Here is a 14,664-nt window from a genome sequence, read left to right as displayed (position 1 = left end):
AGTTTTGTAGTGAGTGTGTGGCGATGGTGAGGAAGAAGGAGGGATTATCAGAATCTGAATTAATCTGATGTAACAGCTGCTCCTACCCACAACCCCCTCCTTGCCCGTTACCGTGGTTACCTGGCTTGCCCATTGTCCCCAAGTAATTCTGTGGGCAAGGGGTTTTGTTCTGTAGGAGGAGGGATGAGGTGATGTTTGGGGGTGTTAGCATGAGTGTGTGCGAGTGTGTGTTGGGTGGGGGTCAACTCAGGAGTTTAGTACCGATAAATGCAAAGTTGACTAATGCTCAAAAACCTGCAAACTTGTCACTCAGCTTTCATTTTCTTATCGCATTTGTTTGTGTGTGTGTGTGTGTGTTTAAAAAAAAAAATATATATATATATATATTTCTGTATAAAGTTTTGTCCAAGTTCTTATTTTCTGAGGACTTTGACAGACATGAGGCAGAGAATAGATGATGGGCTGACAAAGCCACTGACGAGGGAGGGAGGGCTGATTGAGAGAGGTTCGCGGAGGCGTAATAGAGGGAACTGGGGCAAAGATGGGGTTCGGGGGGGTTTACAAAGGCCATTATGCCTCTGTACAAAGCTAGACAAATATTCTGTTAGTTTGTACAGAAGTCATCTGCATACTTGAAGTTTCTGGATTGTTAACACTCCTAAAATTGTCTTCTAAAGTGAAACTGATCATCAATACCATGTGTGATTTAAGTGCCACGTGAGGTTCGGTTGATTTTGTACAAAACAAAATGATATCCCATAAACTTTTTCAGCAAAGAGCAGGTAGACAATCTGCGCCTCGTGCCCCTCGAAACTTTTCAAAGTCCAACATGCAAAGACTCGTCTGACTGCGTGGCACTTTATTTTCAGTTCCAAACGTTTGGCCTCGAGTTTCCCCGTGCTCCCTCCTCAATCATAACGAGGAGATGAATTTTGCCGAGAGAGATATCGAGGGATGGACAGTGAAATGTAGGCTCCAGCCATCCATGGAAGTTCCTGATTAGACTGCCTCACTGGACCTTTTGTGTCCCGTCCTGGTGAGGACAAAGGAGCGCAGAGAGGGATGGGCAGGGGATAACAGGGAAGATGAGAGGTGGGAAAAAAAAGCATAGGAGGGAATATTGTCCGGTGGTTGTCTATTAAATGCTCAGTGTTTGAAATATCAAGCAGTGATGTGCCATCAACTCAGTGTGCAGTGTATAACGGTTAACCGCATGCATCGTTGTGATGTTTTGAAGCATCCTCCAAGGCGATTGTGTGTTTACGTTGGGATCAAATATGATTGCATTCTTGGTGTTGCGGTCTTTTTGACCCTTGCTTTCGGTACAATTGATTGTTTGAAAAAGAATTGGCAATCTGAGGAGTTTCTACTGTCAGGTCTTGTGGATAAAAGTGTCAGCTAAGTGGCAAAAAATAAAGCGTGTTTTTAGGAGTGGAACATGTTGCAGGCATTGGACAAATGTCAGGCTGGAAGGAGGCAGTGACTTGAGGCATCAGAGTAACAGGTCCCCTTTCAAACTGACACTCCTCACTCACCTTTGACCTTTCTGTAGGCAAACTGCCCTTAGGGGTCCACAGGCGCACACTGTGTCCTGTGTGAGTGTGTGTGACTATGAAAAATGATTCAGTGGATTATAGCCAGTGAACTTATTATAGAGCAAAGATTAATTTACCAAATGTTTATTTGGACCTCCGTGTGCAGACTAGAGTATAAACATGTCAGCTTTTGACAAGAGAGGGGGGGAGAAGACAACAACTGAAGAGTTGTGTGTGTGTGTGTGTGTGTGTATGTGTGTGTGTGTGTGTGGAATAGACCTGTGTCTTTGCTCTATAAAAAGGAGGCTGGGCTGGCGTGAGAGGTCAAAGGGAGAAGAGGAGGAGGAATTATGGCTGACTGTGCCAACAAACAAAGCCTCCAGGCCTCTTTGTTCTCCCACTCCTTTTGTCTCTTCTTTCTCTTCCCTTTCCACTCTGACCCAATATTTTTTTTCTTCCTTCCCCTCTCTTACAGGACTCTCTGTGCTCTCTTTTGACCATATCTCCACCTGTCGCTTTTCCTCTCGCTATCAGCTCTCCCCTCTCATCGAGTCTCCACCTGCCCACAGGATTCACCTTTCTGTTTTTTTTTGAGTCAGTGTTTCTCTCTTTGCTGCCCTCTTTGTCTCACTGGCACTCTCCCACTATTCATAAAGCATATTTGATGTTGGCTCGGCTCTTTTATGTGGACTTTTTGTACAGTTGCCATGGGAATGTCAAACTTTGGAGGGGAGAAAGGCGGCGGATTATGGGCTCTCTATGAGAAGGATTGTGACCGGGGCAGTTTAGCAGCAAATACAACTTCTAACTTTTCATGCCACCCATTATGTCTGTTAGTACAGCAGCAGGGCTTGCTGTACAGTATTTCTTACTATTTTCCTGTCTTTGTCCCCTTGGCTACTCTTTGTAACCTGTCGCCTGTCTCCAGTCCTCTCCCTCCCTCCTCCCCTCTTCCCCCTCCTTTCTGTCCATCTGTTGCTGAGCTTCCCTGCAGAACTTGAGAAGGGCTGAGGTCAGGCAATATGCTGCTTGGCAAGAAAGAGAGAGAGCGGCGTCTAAAAAACCGTGTTGTTTGTCTCCCCCCAGGTCGATGATGCCATGCTCATGTTTGACAAGACCACCAACAGACACAGAGGTGAGACAGAGTGACCCAACTTCCTGTCCGGTCCTTCCTTAAATCTGTCCTTCTCTTCGTCGATTTATTTCTCTTCCTCCAGTCCTTCCAGGGTAGCTATTGATCCCCTTCCACCCCCCACGGGCCTCCTTCCTGTGGGCTGAGCTGGAGGAGACGAACGTAGCTAGTCTAATTAGCCAGTCCGTTAATCTGGATCAGGGTAAAGCTTCCTTAAGCACCTCCTCCCCACCCTGGGACTGATCGATTATGACAGCCTACCAGCTTTGCCTGGGCCTTCTGGCCAGGAAGGGAGGGAAGAAAGGATGAGTGCAGAATGGCAGCATTGAAAGAAGGGGAAGGGGGGCAAATGTGTTAAGCGGCTATTACAGAACTGATTACTGGAGACTATTAGCTTTACTGCTGAACAGAAAGGCCTACTGTCTAAACCCACCATACTGTGTGAAATGTTCTTAAACTTCATCATAAACTTGCCATGTCCTCTCTCCAGGGTTTGGCTTTGTCACGTTTGAGAATGAGGATGTGGTGGAGAAAGTCTGCGAGATTCACTTCCACGAGATCAACAACAAAATGGTGAGCAGCTTGATTTGTCAGACAACACTCTTAATGTCACCATGTCATGTAGAAACTAAATGTACTGATTCGTCTTTTGTCTGGAAACAGGTGGAGTGTAAGAAAGCTCAGCCCAAGGAGGTGATGTCTCCCACGGGCTCAGCCAGGGGGCGCTCTCGCGTGATGCCCTATGGGATGGACGCTTTCATGCTGGGCATTGGTATGCTAGGTAAGGTGGTATTGATCAAGACAGGAAGGATGTGTCTGCATACATGAACGTGACAATAAGTATTCCAGCACTGAGTCGACAGCTGTTTTAAAGGTCGGGCCTCGTGGGGAGAAAGCTGACCGCTAAACTGGGCTGCTTGACTCACCTCCCAACTCTCCATCATGCAGCCTTGATTATCTAGACCTCAGACTTTGGAAGAAAAATACAGGTGTGTTTTTTAAAAGACGCTTGAAACAGTCAAGAGATTCAGCAGACCTAACAGACAGGGAGAAGATTCCAGATGGTCGGAGCTAAAATGGCAAAGGCACAATCACCATTGGTTTTGTAGATGGAGCGAGGAATGGTCATTTTAAGTTTACATGTCATATTCCATTTAGTTTAGTGACAGATTAAAAAAAGAAGCACCGGAGGCAGACAATATCCGGACTTAATCTCCAAAAACACAGGTTCCAACTTCCTACATTTCCCACAATGCAACCCCGTACACCCCATACTTTAAGTTTGTTGGTGCATTCACATTCTCCCTGGATTCCGTTTCTAGAGTGGGTACGTTCATGTGTGTTCATGAGACTTAAGTCGTCATGTGAAAACAATACGGACGCTACAAAGATGTGTACAAAGATTGCTCAGGGCGTTTAAACAACTTGTTGACAGCTGTTTCCAGTATTTATGTCCAGTTTGAAGCTTTTATATTAGAGACTTGGTTGCTGCACCTGTAACGCTACATTCCCCAAAACCACGGAAATACTGCTTTCCTGACTTGTTGTCAGGGTTAATGCTAAAAAAAAAAGTAACAACTTTTCTAACTACTCTAGGTCATTCATCTTGGGCAGCATCTAATGGTTACAACATAAAAACATATTACACATTACATGTGAGCAAGATTGATATGCAATACATGAATTCATAAAAAGGTTTCTTACCATTAACCCAACATTTACTTTGGTCCGCCATGTTTCTCCGTGGTACGTCAACTCCGAGTTGTTCTGACTTGAAGGGGCATTCATGTACATTTTCTAATTTGTTAACTAATTTTTTTTATTATTCCGACAACACATGAATGCAGCATTTAACACAGGATTTCTGTTAAAAAAAACGGTCTAGTTCCTAAGCAGAGATAACCCTGATATTGTTTTGTGCACTTTCTCTCACCCTTCGTTTTTTTTCCTCAAACTGACCTCATGACGAGTCAACTGAACTTCTTGTGTAAAATTTGTGTACTTTAGCACAATTTAACACTTAAACAATTCTGATCTCCTCATCAACTTAAACCAATTTGTAAAAAGATCTGTATTGTACTCACTGTAGTCAGGACCTGTTTATGCATCTGAAGCTGAACTTGCCACACCACTGCTACCACCTACTGTTCAGTCTGAGAACAACACAGTGGTGGCACATGCCCTCATGTGCACTGTCTAATTCTAAGCACTGAAATTCCGAATACAAAAATATGAAATTAGTTGTGGTATCTTGTGGTGCTCGCCATAGTTTTTGTTATCCGTCTGAAAGTTGTTCTGAGGTCAGTTCTCCAGGTGTCAGTGTGTTGCATACAAAGACAATCTCTGTGTAATGTTCACTGCTGAGAGTGAAACAGAAGACAAAGCCACTGTGCTGTTCATTCCTGTCCTTGTAAAGAAATCTAGACCACAGGTGTAGAATATCACCCACCTGCACGTCACAGACTGTACCAGGCCTCACTGTTAGGGGGCAGCACATCTGCACACCTGTTACTCATGTTGTGCATTACGGCCGTTCTTGGTGTTTGTAGTGATCCAGATGTTAACAGTGATTTTGTTTCCACAGGTTACCCAGGCTTCCAGACAGCCACCTACACCAGTCGAAGCTATGCTGGCATCACTCCTGGATATACCTACCAGTTCCCCGGTAATCACAGCACACTTTCTGCTCCTGACACTCTGACATGTTTCTGCAACTTTAACTGAGAAATAGATATATGGCCATATTTTATTTAGCATGTGTCTGTGTTCAAGTTTTCATCATTGCAGTGGCATGATGATGGGGGAGACATAAAAGTTAACTTCTTAAGAGTTTGGCTTAGTAGTCATCTGTCATGCAATGAAAGCACAGACACTAAAATCATCCCTGTGCCCTCTTGTAGCATATACACACTCAAACATACACAACACTCAGGGATAGAAGGGAAGGAAAGTAGTGCTATGTGTAGTTTAATCGTCTCAAAGTGCCCATATTATGAAAAAAAAATAATACATTTTTTAATACATTTTATTTTATAATATATAATTTTATTATACAAAAACTATCCATGCTGTTTTAAGTGAGACACAGGTTTCTGAATGTCCTCTGCCTTCAGTCCCCAGATGAGCTTTTTAAATTCTGCATGGCTTTCTAGGTCACTAGCCGAGACGAGGTGCCTAACCGTAGCATGCTAGCTCATTCTCGATGGCAAAACACTGCTACCACACACACTAGTTCACCATAATGTACAAAAGAACTACTTACATGTCTCTTCTTACTACTTACACTTACTACTGTCTGTTCTGCAGGTATTCCACAAGTGTGCCCTCGTTTAGAAAAAGTCTCCAAGCTAATCCTGCCTTGTTCTGACCAAAGTTGGAGAGAGAGTTATCTAGCTGATGTGATCTTACCCAGCTAGTGTGCATGTGTGAGTCCCAACAAAGATAGTATAGAAGTGAGATGTCTCATACTGTAGCTAAAACAGAGACCTAAACACACAGGGTGAAAAGCGGATCATCTGCAATGTGCGGTACAACATAAAGATGTTTAAAAAAAACAACAACAACATGTGAACCTATTTTGTTACAACTATAAAATGATGAACCTAAAATGAGCATAATATTGGCACTTTAAAGGGTACATAAAACAACCCCACTTTTTCAGTGCTTGTGCATTTGGGTATCTGGAGTGCCACCACCTCACTAACTGTGAAAATAGACAACCCAGTCAGGTTTTTAGTGGGTTGCCTAGAGCAGAAAATGGGATTTGACAAGCCATTCAGATTTGGCTCCCCTTCCTATGTCACATGCAGGCTTATTACACCGACCTCAAAACAGAGTGTTTCAGACAGACAGTATGAAAAAAATTGTTTTTTGAACAATAAAGCATGTAAACATTTTTTACTAGAAACCCAAAATACAAGTATGAACCTGAAAATTAGCACACGTCTAATTTAAATGACTTGCAGTCACTTAAACAATCCTGTTTTCTAATGGATTTTTACATGAGCAGTGATGTTAGAAAAACTAAAATAGTTGCAACATAGATAAATGTGTACTCATTCCCTGAGCAGCAGCTAAACATGCTGCTCAGCCCTGTGTTGAATGATTTATCGTGGAAAGAATGATGATTTTCGATACACAAACTTTAACCAGTGTAGTTGTGTGTAGACTTACAGTAGACTACTGTCACAAATACAAACATGTTTCCATAGAAGCACATGAAACACTGTGAGTTTAAGCTGCTTGTAAATATCAGAGTGGAATTTCCATCTTGTGTGTGTGTGTGTGTGTGTGTGTGTGCATGTGTGCGTGGTCTAGGTATAGCTGCGTGTGTGTGTGTGTGTGTGTGTGTGTGTGCACGCGTGTGTGTGTGTGTGTGTGCACGTGTTATCGGACTTACTTCCAAAATGAGATGTTTTACATACAGTTTGTACGCAATAATTGTAACATTTGCTGTTGCTGTTTGCTGTTATGCACTTTTGATTTTAACACCACTTTGACTATAAGTATTATTTGACTATAAGGATTCTTCCATCCTATAATTCCTGTTTACGTCCCTCAAACCTTGTGTATTCCAATATGTGCTCTCCATACCTTCTGCTTTCAACTCGGAGGTGATTCCCTGCCTTTGTGTGTGTAAGTGTATGTGTGGGTGTTCTCCTGGCTGGCGCTGGTGGTGTGTGTCTCAACAGCACTCTGATGTTTCTGTTTTAGAGTTCCACTTAGAGAGGACTCCCCTTCTGACTTCACCCCACCCCCCTGAGCTCACAGGTCAGTCAGTCCCTCCTCTGGGCTTTACAAGCAGCACGTTTTCAGTCTGCTACACTCTTTGGTTTGCATGTTTGTGTTTGTCAGTCCCCCCATGGCCTTCAGAGGCAGGATTGCTGACAGTAATAAGAAAGGTTTTACTGTGAAGGCTCCCTGCAGTGACCTAACTAAGCCCTTTTTCTTCGTTTTATATGGTCATCATTGACAGCTTTTACGTCTGCTTCATGTCTTCTCAAGGCTTGGTTGAAACAATGAGAAAGTTCCTGGGGTCACTGGAGCAAGACTTTAAGTAATGTAATTAGCTAGTTGCTATGTGTTTTCACAACAAGACTTTTAACCTGGATCTTTGCCTTTCTGCCTATTTAGCCATTCCTCTGACAGCATATGGACCAATGGCAGCAGCAGCGGCGGCAGCAGCAGTAGTTAGAGGTATGGACACTGAAAAGGCCTTATTCTTTCTGATCAATGCTTCATGTGAAATTAAGACCCACTTCATGACTTACAGAGTTCTCTCAGAACTCAGCAAAGTAGGTTTGCACATACAAGGAATTTGTCTTGTTGATTTGGTGCATAACAATAGACAGTGGGAAAGTCAAGAGACATAACATAAAATAGTAAAAGAATGACTATGAAAACCTATAAGTAATCTGTAAAAAAAAAAAATCTTATTTAAAGTGGAAGAGCTGTACAGTTTGAAATGCTCAGCAGAACTGAACTGCAGAGTCTGGTGGTAATTCTCTGCGAGCTTGTTCACTACGAGTGACATCTTTCACACTACATGAGGTCATTGGAGCCATTCCTATTACTAGGAATAATATTGATTACAGACACTTAGACAGGTGATTCATACGATCTTTAATAGTGAAAATCTGTTTATTTGACTTTTAGGCTCCAACCAGTCTCGCGCAGCTGGGTTCTTAGGTACGAGCAGCCCGGGCCCGATGGCGGACCTTTATGGGACAGCCGGTCAAGAGTCGGCTGTCAGCAGTTACCTCAGCGCTGCAAGCCCCGCCCCAAGCACTGGATTCAGCCACAGTCTGGGGGTAAGCTCTCCTCTCTACTCATTTCTTTATTGTTTTAGAAACTATCAGTTCTGTATTAGACTAGTTTCTGTCCTCATTCATATAATTTAAAGCTGGAACAACATTGCATAATTAACAGCGCGGCAATGTTTATGTTACTCTGGCCCATCATGCCATGTTATTTCTGCTTCCCTTTTGATATTTTATATAATCTTCCTTCTTGAATTGTTTTCTCCAACTACACTTATGAAGTAGATGGAGCATTCACTCTGAATCAAACAAGAAATAGAAGCAAAAGGAAAGGTCCAGCAACGCCATCATTCATACAAAAAAATCTGCTTCCATTCACCACTCTGCTCATCTTTAGCAATACATTTTCGGCATACGTACAGTTTAGTGTCCCAAATTCCACTATGGCCACGGCAAGACCCGCTCCACGAAGCAGCTAGATTGGTTTGGGTTAGGGATACGTTACGGGGGAATTAGGGACACTAAACTGCACTATACCCTCACTTATTCACATGGCTGTGTTTCTCAGCTGTGAGCCGTTATGACTCACGAGGATGTGTGCAGTCATTATTGCCAACAAAACACAGCAGTGGCTCACTCCCCTGATTAGCATCGTCAACCTCAAAGAAAGGAAATAATCAGTGAATTCCGAGAGTTTTTTTTTTTTTAAGATGAAAAGTCCTTAAAACAAATCTTGAATTTGGAACTTGTGTGCTTGCTCCCACAGGGCCCTTTGATCGCCACGGCCTTTACTAACGGCTATCACTGAGAGTGTAAGTCACCATCTTGTTTTAAAACTTACATTATGGGACTGTTTGATTGGGACTCAGCTGTGAGTAAACCAGGTGTTTTGTGTTTGTGTGTCAGTGCAGAGCTGTAGACTGTGAGCTGGAAGGAGTTGAAGCTGCTTTGGAGCCGATCTGGCCTGTCTCTGTCCAGTCCATCTCTCCGGCTGTGGTAGCTGAACCCCCCCCCCCGTCCTAAAAACCCCACCGTGGTGTCAGCCTGAACCCAGCCCACCCTACAGATGCCTCCCTTAACTCCACCTCCTGAGTCAAAAAAAAAGAAGAAAAGGTTCACAAAAGGAGAGAAAACGTTTATCACTACATGTAATAGAAACACATACTGATGCTGTATTTTTAGTGTTTTTGTTTCTTCTTCTGTCGTTTCAACTTGCTGTTTTTTTGTTGTTTTGTATTGCTGCGTTGTTTCTTTATCTGTTTTGGCTGTTTTATTGATCTCTGAACCTGATCTCTCCGAGAGAAGAGGAGAAAAATCTCCAGGTGAAGCTTGTTTGAAAGGTCAGGAGCTGTATATGTCACTAGTTCAAACTGAATTTTAACAAAACATTTGTGATTAATACTCTTTCTTTTGTCACAAAGTGTATATCTTGGTAGGTTTTTAACAAAGACTTGTAACACTAATAATGGTCTGACAACAAGGGGCATTAGTCACAGTTACATAATAGGCCTACACGAGCTGTACAATTTTGTATAATATTGTAAATATGACTCTGGTTTTTGGGTGGGGGGGCCGGGGCTCAGCTAATGTTTGTGTGTGGGAGGCTTTTGGAGAAATAACACGATTGCTTCTTTCATCAGGCCGTATGTTTTGGAATGTTTGACTATTACGTATCATAGTTTCACATGGAGGTCAAGAACATTTCAGTATGTACATAGGCATTTTATAAAGGATGTGTCATTTGGATTCTGTTACTGCATTTAAAAAACAAGTTGAAACACACAGCAAGAGAGAGGCTAAGACTGGAATAACACTTTACATTTGGGGATTCATGGGTGTGAAAATGCTCCTATCGGGTTGGGGGGGGGGGACACAGTTTTCTTACTTTGTCATATTGTTGTTTTAACTGATTTTCAATGTGTGATGATTGTTTGTGAAGGATAATGAAGGAGTTGTATGCAGGAGCAGTCATGCACAGTTAACACTGTTATGACTCTGCAGGTTGTGTCGATGTTTGCTTGAGCGTGTCATATGGTTTTATACACATTGGTTTCCAATGTGCCATGTGCTGTTTTTTTTTTTTTTTGGGGGGGGGGGGGGGGGGGGGGGGGGGGGGGGGGGGGGGGGGGGGGGGGGGGGGCGGATGGTACCTCAGTTGCAAATGTGAATTTTTAATCTGAGTTTTTTATTATTACATTAACATCTATGTCAAAGTGTGGATGGTTGAACCTTTTTCAGAAAGGTGGCTTTTCCAACAGGAAAGGGTGGGGGGGCGATCTTATTAACTCTTGTTTAACAACCCCCTCCCTCCAAAATCCATCACTGCATATCCACTGGAGGTCACAGACTGTAGCAATGTGACAGCTATTTTTAGACCAAAACAATAATGTTCAAAGCTACTAGGACGTTGCACTGGCCGATCACGAAAATTGTGTTTTCCTTCAAATGTTAGCTTAAGAACAAAGCACTCTGGATCTACAAAGTACCAGGTTTTACATTTTGATACACTCGCTCACACTGCTGCGGGCTACCATGGTAGTTCATACTTTAATGCTGTTTTCCCTGTAAAATAACAATCTTGTCAACACTGTAACATTTTCTGATTTTCTTTTTCCTGTCATGTTTATTCCTTTGGGGAAAAAAAAAACTTTTTAAAATTCCTAATAAATTATTTTAAAACATTCCATTTATGCACACTGTTTGACCTTTTTTTTGCCCTTAATAACGAACAGAAATGCAAATTTGGCCCAAAAAATAAGAATATGTTTCACAAAGCTATTTTATAGGATGCCATTAGCATTAGCTGGTGCTGTTTGGTCCTCTTCACAACTTGGTTACAGTGGGATCTCCATACAAGGCAAGAGGCTTTCACACATTTTCATATTACATACAGAAAGCTCAACAGCTGCAGATTTGCTGTTTTGTATAACCTTGACTTTAAAGCGGGGGCGTTATTCCATTATTCTTTAATTTTACTAAAGTTGTACTGAATTAACACAAATTTGTAGCCTGAATTACTACAAATCCTTTATTAAAAGACTACTTATTTGTGAGAAATACTAAATTTGTACTAAATTCATTAATAAATGTCCTTCCGTCTTTAATTTTGTCCCCCTTCCTCTTCCTGTCACTGTTTCTAAGTAAGTCTCTAAGCAGCATTGGTTCAGTCTAACCTGGAGTCTTGAGGGTGCTCAGACCTCTCAGCAGCAGCCTCCCTCCGAGTTCCCTGTCACCTCTCTCTGCTGGCTGATTCCTCTCTTCCATCATCACTGCTCCGCTGCCTCCCCTCCCTCACCTCCACCTCCTCCCTCCCAGTGTCTCAGCCCTGTGCCTCGCCTCTCTGCTTTGACTGTCTCGATGGGCAGACGGGAGGGGGATGGTAGCCAGTCTTGAACACCAAGTCCCCACTGGACGGGAGCGCTGACCACCTGAAATACGGGGAGGCTCAGGAGATTCCTCTTCTGAGGAACTATCTCTGTCCTACCATGTTCACCTGTTTCTGGTCTGCATGGCCCATCAATATTGTGGCACTGGTTTTCTCTGAGTTGGTGAGTTACACAATGCACAATTTCTGAACATGCTTGGCTATGTATGAATGGTTACAGCATAATCATACTTTAAATGGTGTTTTAATGAGGTTCAGTTATCTAGAGGCAGGCCATAAAGATTATTCAACATCACATCAAATGGATACATAGATTAGAGTGCGGAGATGTGGATACATAGTACATTAACACCTAGTTAGTTTAGTTTTATTTTATTCATACATAGAAAACCAACAAGGCTTGATACAAGGCAATACATCATGCAGAGGAGGTTAGAAGCCATGAAAAGGCTTATAAAGATGCCAGCCTTCTAAGCAACACTAGTTACACTAAGCCGCAGTGAAAAATACAAATACATAAACAAAATAGGGTGTCAGTGTACAAAACTATTGACAAGTGTGGCTTATCTGTATATTTATCAAGCAGTAAACATGTTATGCAATGCTACAAATCACTTCTAGTTGTACTTTTTCAATCTGATGAGATACAGAAATAGCCGATCCACATAATTAACATACTTGTATATGTGCTCAGATCAAATGTACTTCCAGTTTGTTGTCAAACCATTTTTATAATTACAATATAATATTCTACAAAATGAAAGTACCCCATTTGCGTTTCAATGAGAGGAAAATATTTGGTAAATAGTCCTCATTTGCCATGAAGTTAAAGCGTCAGATAGGAGGAGCAACCCATTTAGTTGTGTGTCAAGTCTTTGAGCTGTCTGAGGGGAGGCAGAGTTTTGTTAAGTCAAGGTGCCAACAGCAGCTGTTGCATCTCTGTAGCTGAGAGTAACAAGAACAGCAATCCACTGTTTCTCATTGCCAGGGACACTGGCGTCAACACAAATATGAATTAGGGATAACGAGAAAAGCAGGTGCAGGGAGAGAAATTTATATGCAAAACTAGGCAGGGAATAATTTCCTCTCTAAATGTTTAGCACAGATTCAAGACACCCGCCTTGGTCATGTTACACGCTACTATAGGGCTCATTGCTCCTTATTGACACAGAAGGTGCTTATTGGTCACACTACGCACCTGTCCATTTTTTTTTTTCATTCATCCAACAGGCCAAAAAGAGCTATGATGAAGAGGATTATGAAGGCTCCAAGAGACTGGGTCGGAAAGCAATCCACCTGGGGATTGTTTTTTTTGTCTTGGCCTTGTGATCGTACACCGTTGTAGACTTTACCACAATATGAGTGCAGCAGATATATGGGGCAAGAAGTAACAAAGGTAATAGAGAGATTTTGAGTGTACTGTTTCCTCTACAGCGTGTGGAGTGACCTCTTGAAGAGGGAGAGGATTTGGAAGTGGACGTGGAGAAGAGACAGTGGAGAGATCAGCTCTGCCTGGCTTCTGTCATCCACAGCTCTCCAGAAGTCTTACTACACTGCTGAATACATCTCAGTTTTAGCTGTATTTTGTAAATGATATCGCAATAGGCTAAAACTTTTTACAGTTTTTTTGTAATTGCAAAGTATTATAAAAAAGAATGATTATGGTGGATACAGTGGTAGAATGTTACTAAGTACAGTACATTTACTTAAGTACTGTACTTAAGGACTCAATTTGAGGAACTTATAGTTTACTTGAGTCTTCTGCTTCTATTTCACTACATTTCATAGAGAAATAATGTGACTTTTACTCCATTACATTCATCTGACAACTTCAGATACTTTACAAATGAAGATTTTTGCACACCTAACACACATAGTTTATAAAATTTGTTTTATTATAAATTTCACGATATAACAGCTTACAAGTCTGAGATGCGTTAAGTTCTTTTAAAACTTTAAGCACATTTTACAGATAACACGTTTATACTTTTACTCAAGTAGACTAACATTTACAATGTAGGACTTTTACTTGTAACATGGTGCTATTAGTACTTTAACCTAAGTAAAGGATCTTAATATTTCTGTTTTACATTTCCAGTATTTATTATTGTTTGTTGTAACTATTATTAACTGATTCCTTTTTTGTGATCTAACGCTGGTATATTGAAATATTGCTCTGCTTTACTTTTTGGGACATAAAAATGTCAAATAAAATGTTTAAAACAAAACAAAACAATGTCTGATAAAAATGATTACTAAAGATGTTTCATTTGATGGTTAGTTATTAATGACACATGCTTATATTTCCTGAGGTGTAATCAAAACTAGTTCAGAAATCCAGATTTTATAATTTGAGCTGAACAAATCGTTTATCTCTAACAATGACACAATTCATATTTTTGAGGGCATTAATGGCTAACAATCCCAATTTATTTTATTAAGAAGCTCAAAACAGTATGATACAGAAACAAAATGGTAAAACACTTTCCAACAGTTGTGGACCAACTGGCCTCAGCTCACCCATCTTTGACACCTGTTGCTTTTTAATGAGTCCGAGGGATCGTGTCCTCTGATATGTAATATTAACACTGTTACAAGGCTAAGAATAACAGCATGTAATCTTCAGGTTGAGCAGTGATCGAGTACAGTGATTGCAGAGAAAATCGAAGTTAATTCACATCTTAATGAGGAAGGTTTGTTCGTTCCTGCAATAAAAGTGTCTGATCCACCTTTTCCTTCTGTATTCTTGTAAATGTATGGTAAGCTACCAGAATGCCTTTGCCCAAAGAACGATGATTAACTTTGTTTTTGTACTGTCGGACCGCCGCCATGTGTCTTGAACACAAATGGAAA

At 41.5% G+C, this 14,664-nt stretch overlaps 2 protein-coding genes across 4 annotated transcripts in view; both read left to right on the top strand.

Moving 5' to 3' along the window:
• msi1b (musashi RNA binding protein 1b) overlaps window positions 1-9,539 on the top strand; it is a 19,593-nt gene extending 10,054 nt beyond the window's left edge. Inside the window, exons 7-15 of one of the 3 annotated variants that reach the window (XM_034871371.1) lie at window positions 2,622-2,670; window positions 3,158-3,240; window positions 3,331-3,448; window positions 5,252-5,332; window positions 7,381-7,437; window positions 7,801-7,863; window positions 8,323-8,477; window positions 9,193-9,238; window positions 9,338-9,539. In XM_034871371.1, coding sequence (XP_034727262.1) covers window positions 2,622-2,670; window positions 3,158-3,240; window positions 3,331-3,448; window positions 5,252-5,332; window positions 7,381-7,437; window positions 7,801-7,863; window positions 8,323-8,477; window positions 9,193-9,234 — 648 coding nt within the window. In that variant the 3' untranslated portion in view covers window positions 9,235-9,238; window positions 9,338-9,539. Of the gene's footprint in view, window positions 1-2,621; window positions 2,671-3,157; window positions 3,241-3,330; window positions 3,449-5,251; window positions 5,333-7,380; window positions 7,438-7,800; window positions 7,864-8,322; window positions 8,478-9,192; window positions 9,239-9,332 lie in introns of all 3 variants that reach the window. The other 2 variants (XM_034871370.1, XM_034871372.1) reach the window with 2 other exon arrangements.
• LOC117945032 (transmembrane protein 233) lies at window positions 9,271-13,148 on the top strand. The gene is made up of 3 exons (XM_034872268.1): window positions 9,271-9,297; window positions 11,810-11,974; window positions 13,042-13,148. Exons 1-3 carry the CDS (start codon window positions 9,271-9,273, stop codon window positions 13,138-13,140), a joined length of 291 nt encoding a protein of 96 aa, XP_034728159.1. The 3' UTR covers window positions 13,141-13,148.
• Window positions 13,149-14,664: the final 1,516 nt, after the last annotated feature.

Source organism: Etheostoma cragini, chromosome 5 (genome assembly GCF_013103735.1).
Source record: "Etheostoma cragini isolate CJK2018 chromosome 5, CSU_Ecrag_1.0, whole genome shotgun sequence".
NCBI lineage: Eukaryota > Metazoa > Chordata > Actinopteri > Perciformes > Percidae > Etheostoma > Etheostoma cragini.
This window is presented reverse-complemented; position numbering and strand designations above follow the sequence as displayed.

What these genes read in the sequence shown, in the direction of transcription:
- LOC117945032 (XM_034872268.1), top strand. Translation starts at nt 9,271, where the DNA reads ATGGGACTGTTTGATTGGGACTCAGCT. An exon ending in TGTTTGATTGGGACTCAGCT is followed by an intron (nt 9,298 to 11,809) that starts GTGAGTAAACCA and finishes GGGGGATGGTAG; the next exon opens with CCAGTCTTGAACACCAAGTC. An exon ending in CACTGGTTTTCTCTGAGTTG is followed by an intron (nt 11,975 to 13,041) that starts GTGAGTTACACA and finishes TTCATCCAACAG; the next exon opens with GCCAAAAAGAGCTATGATGA.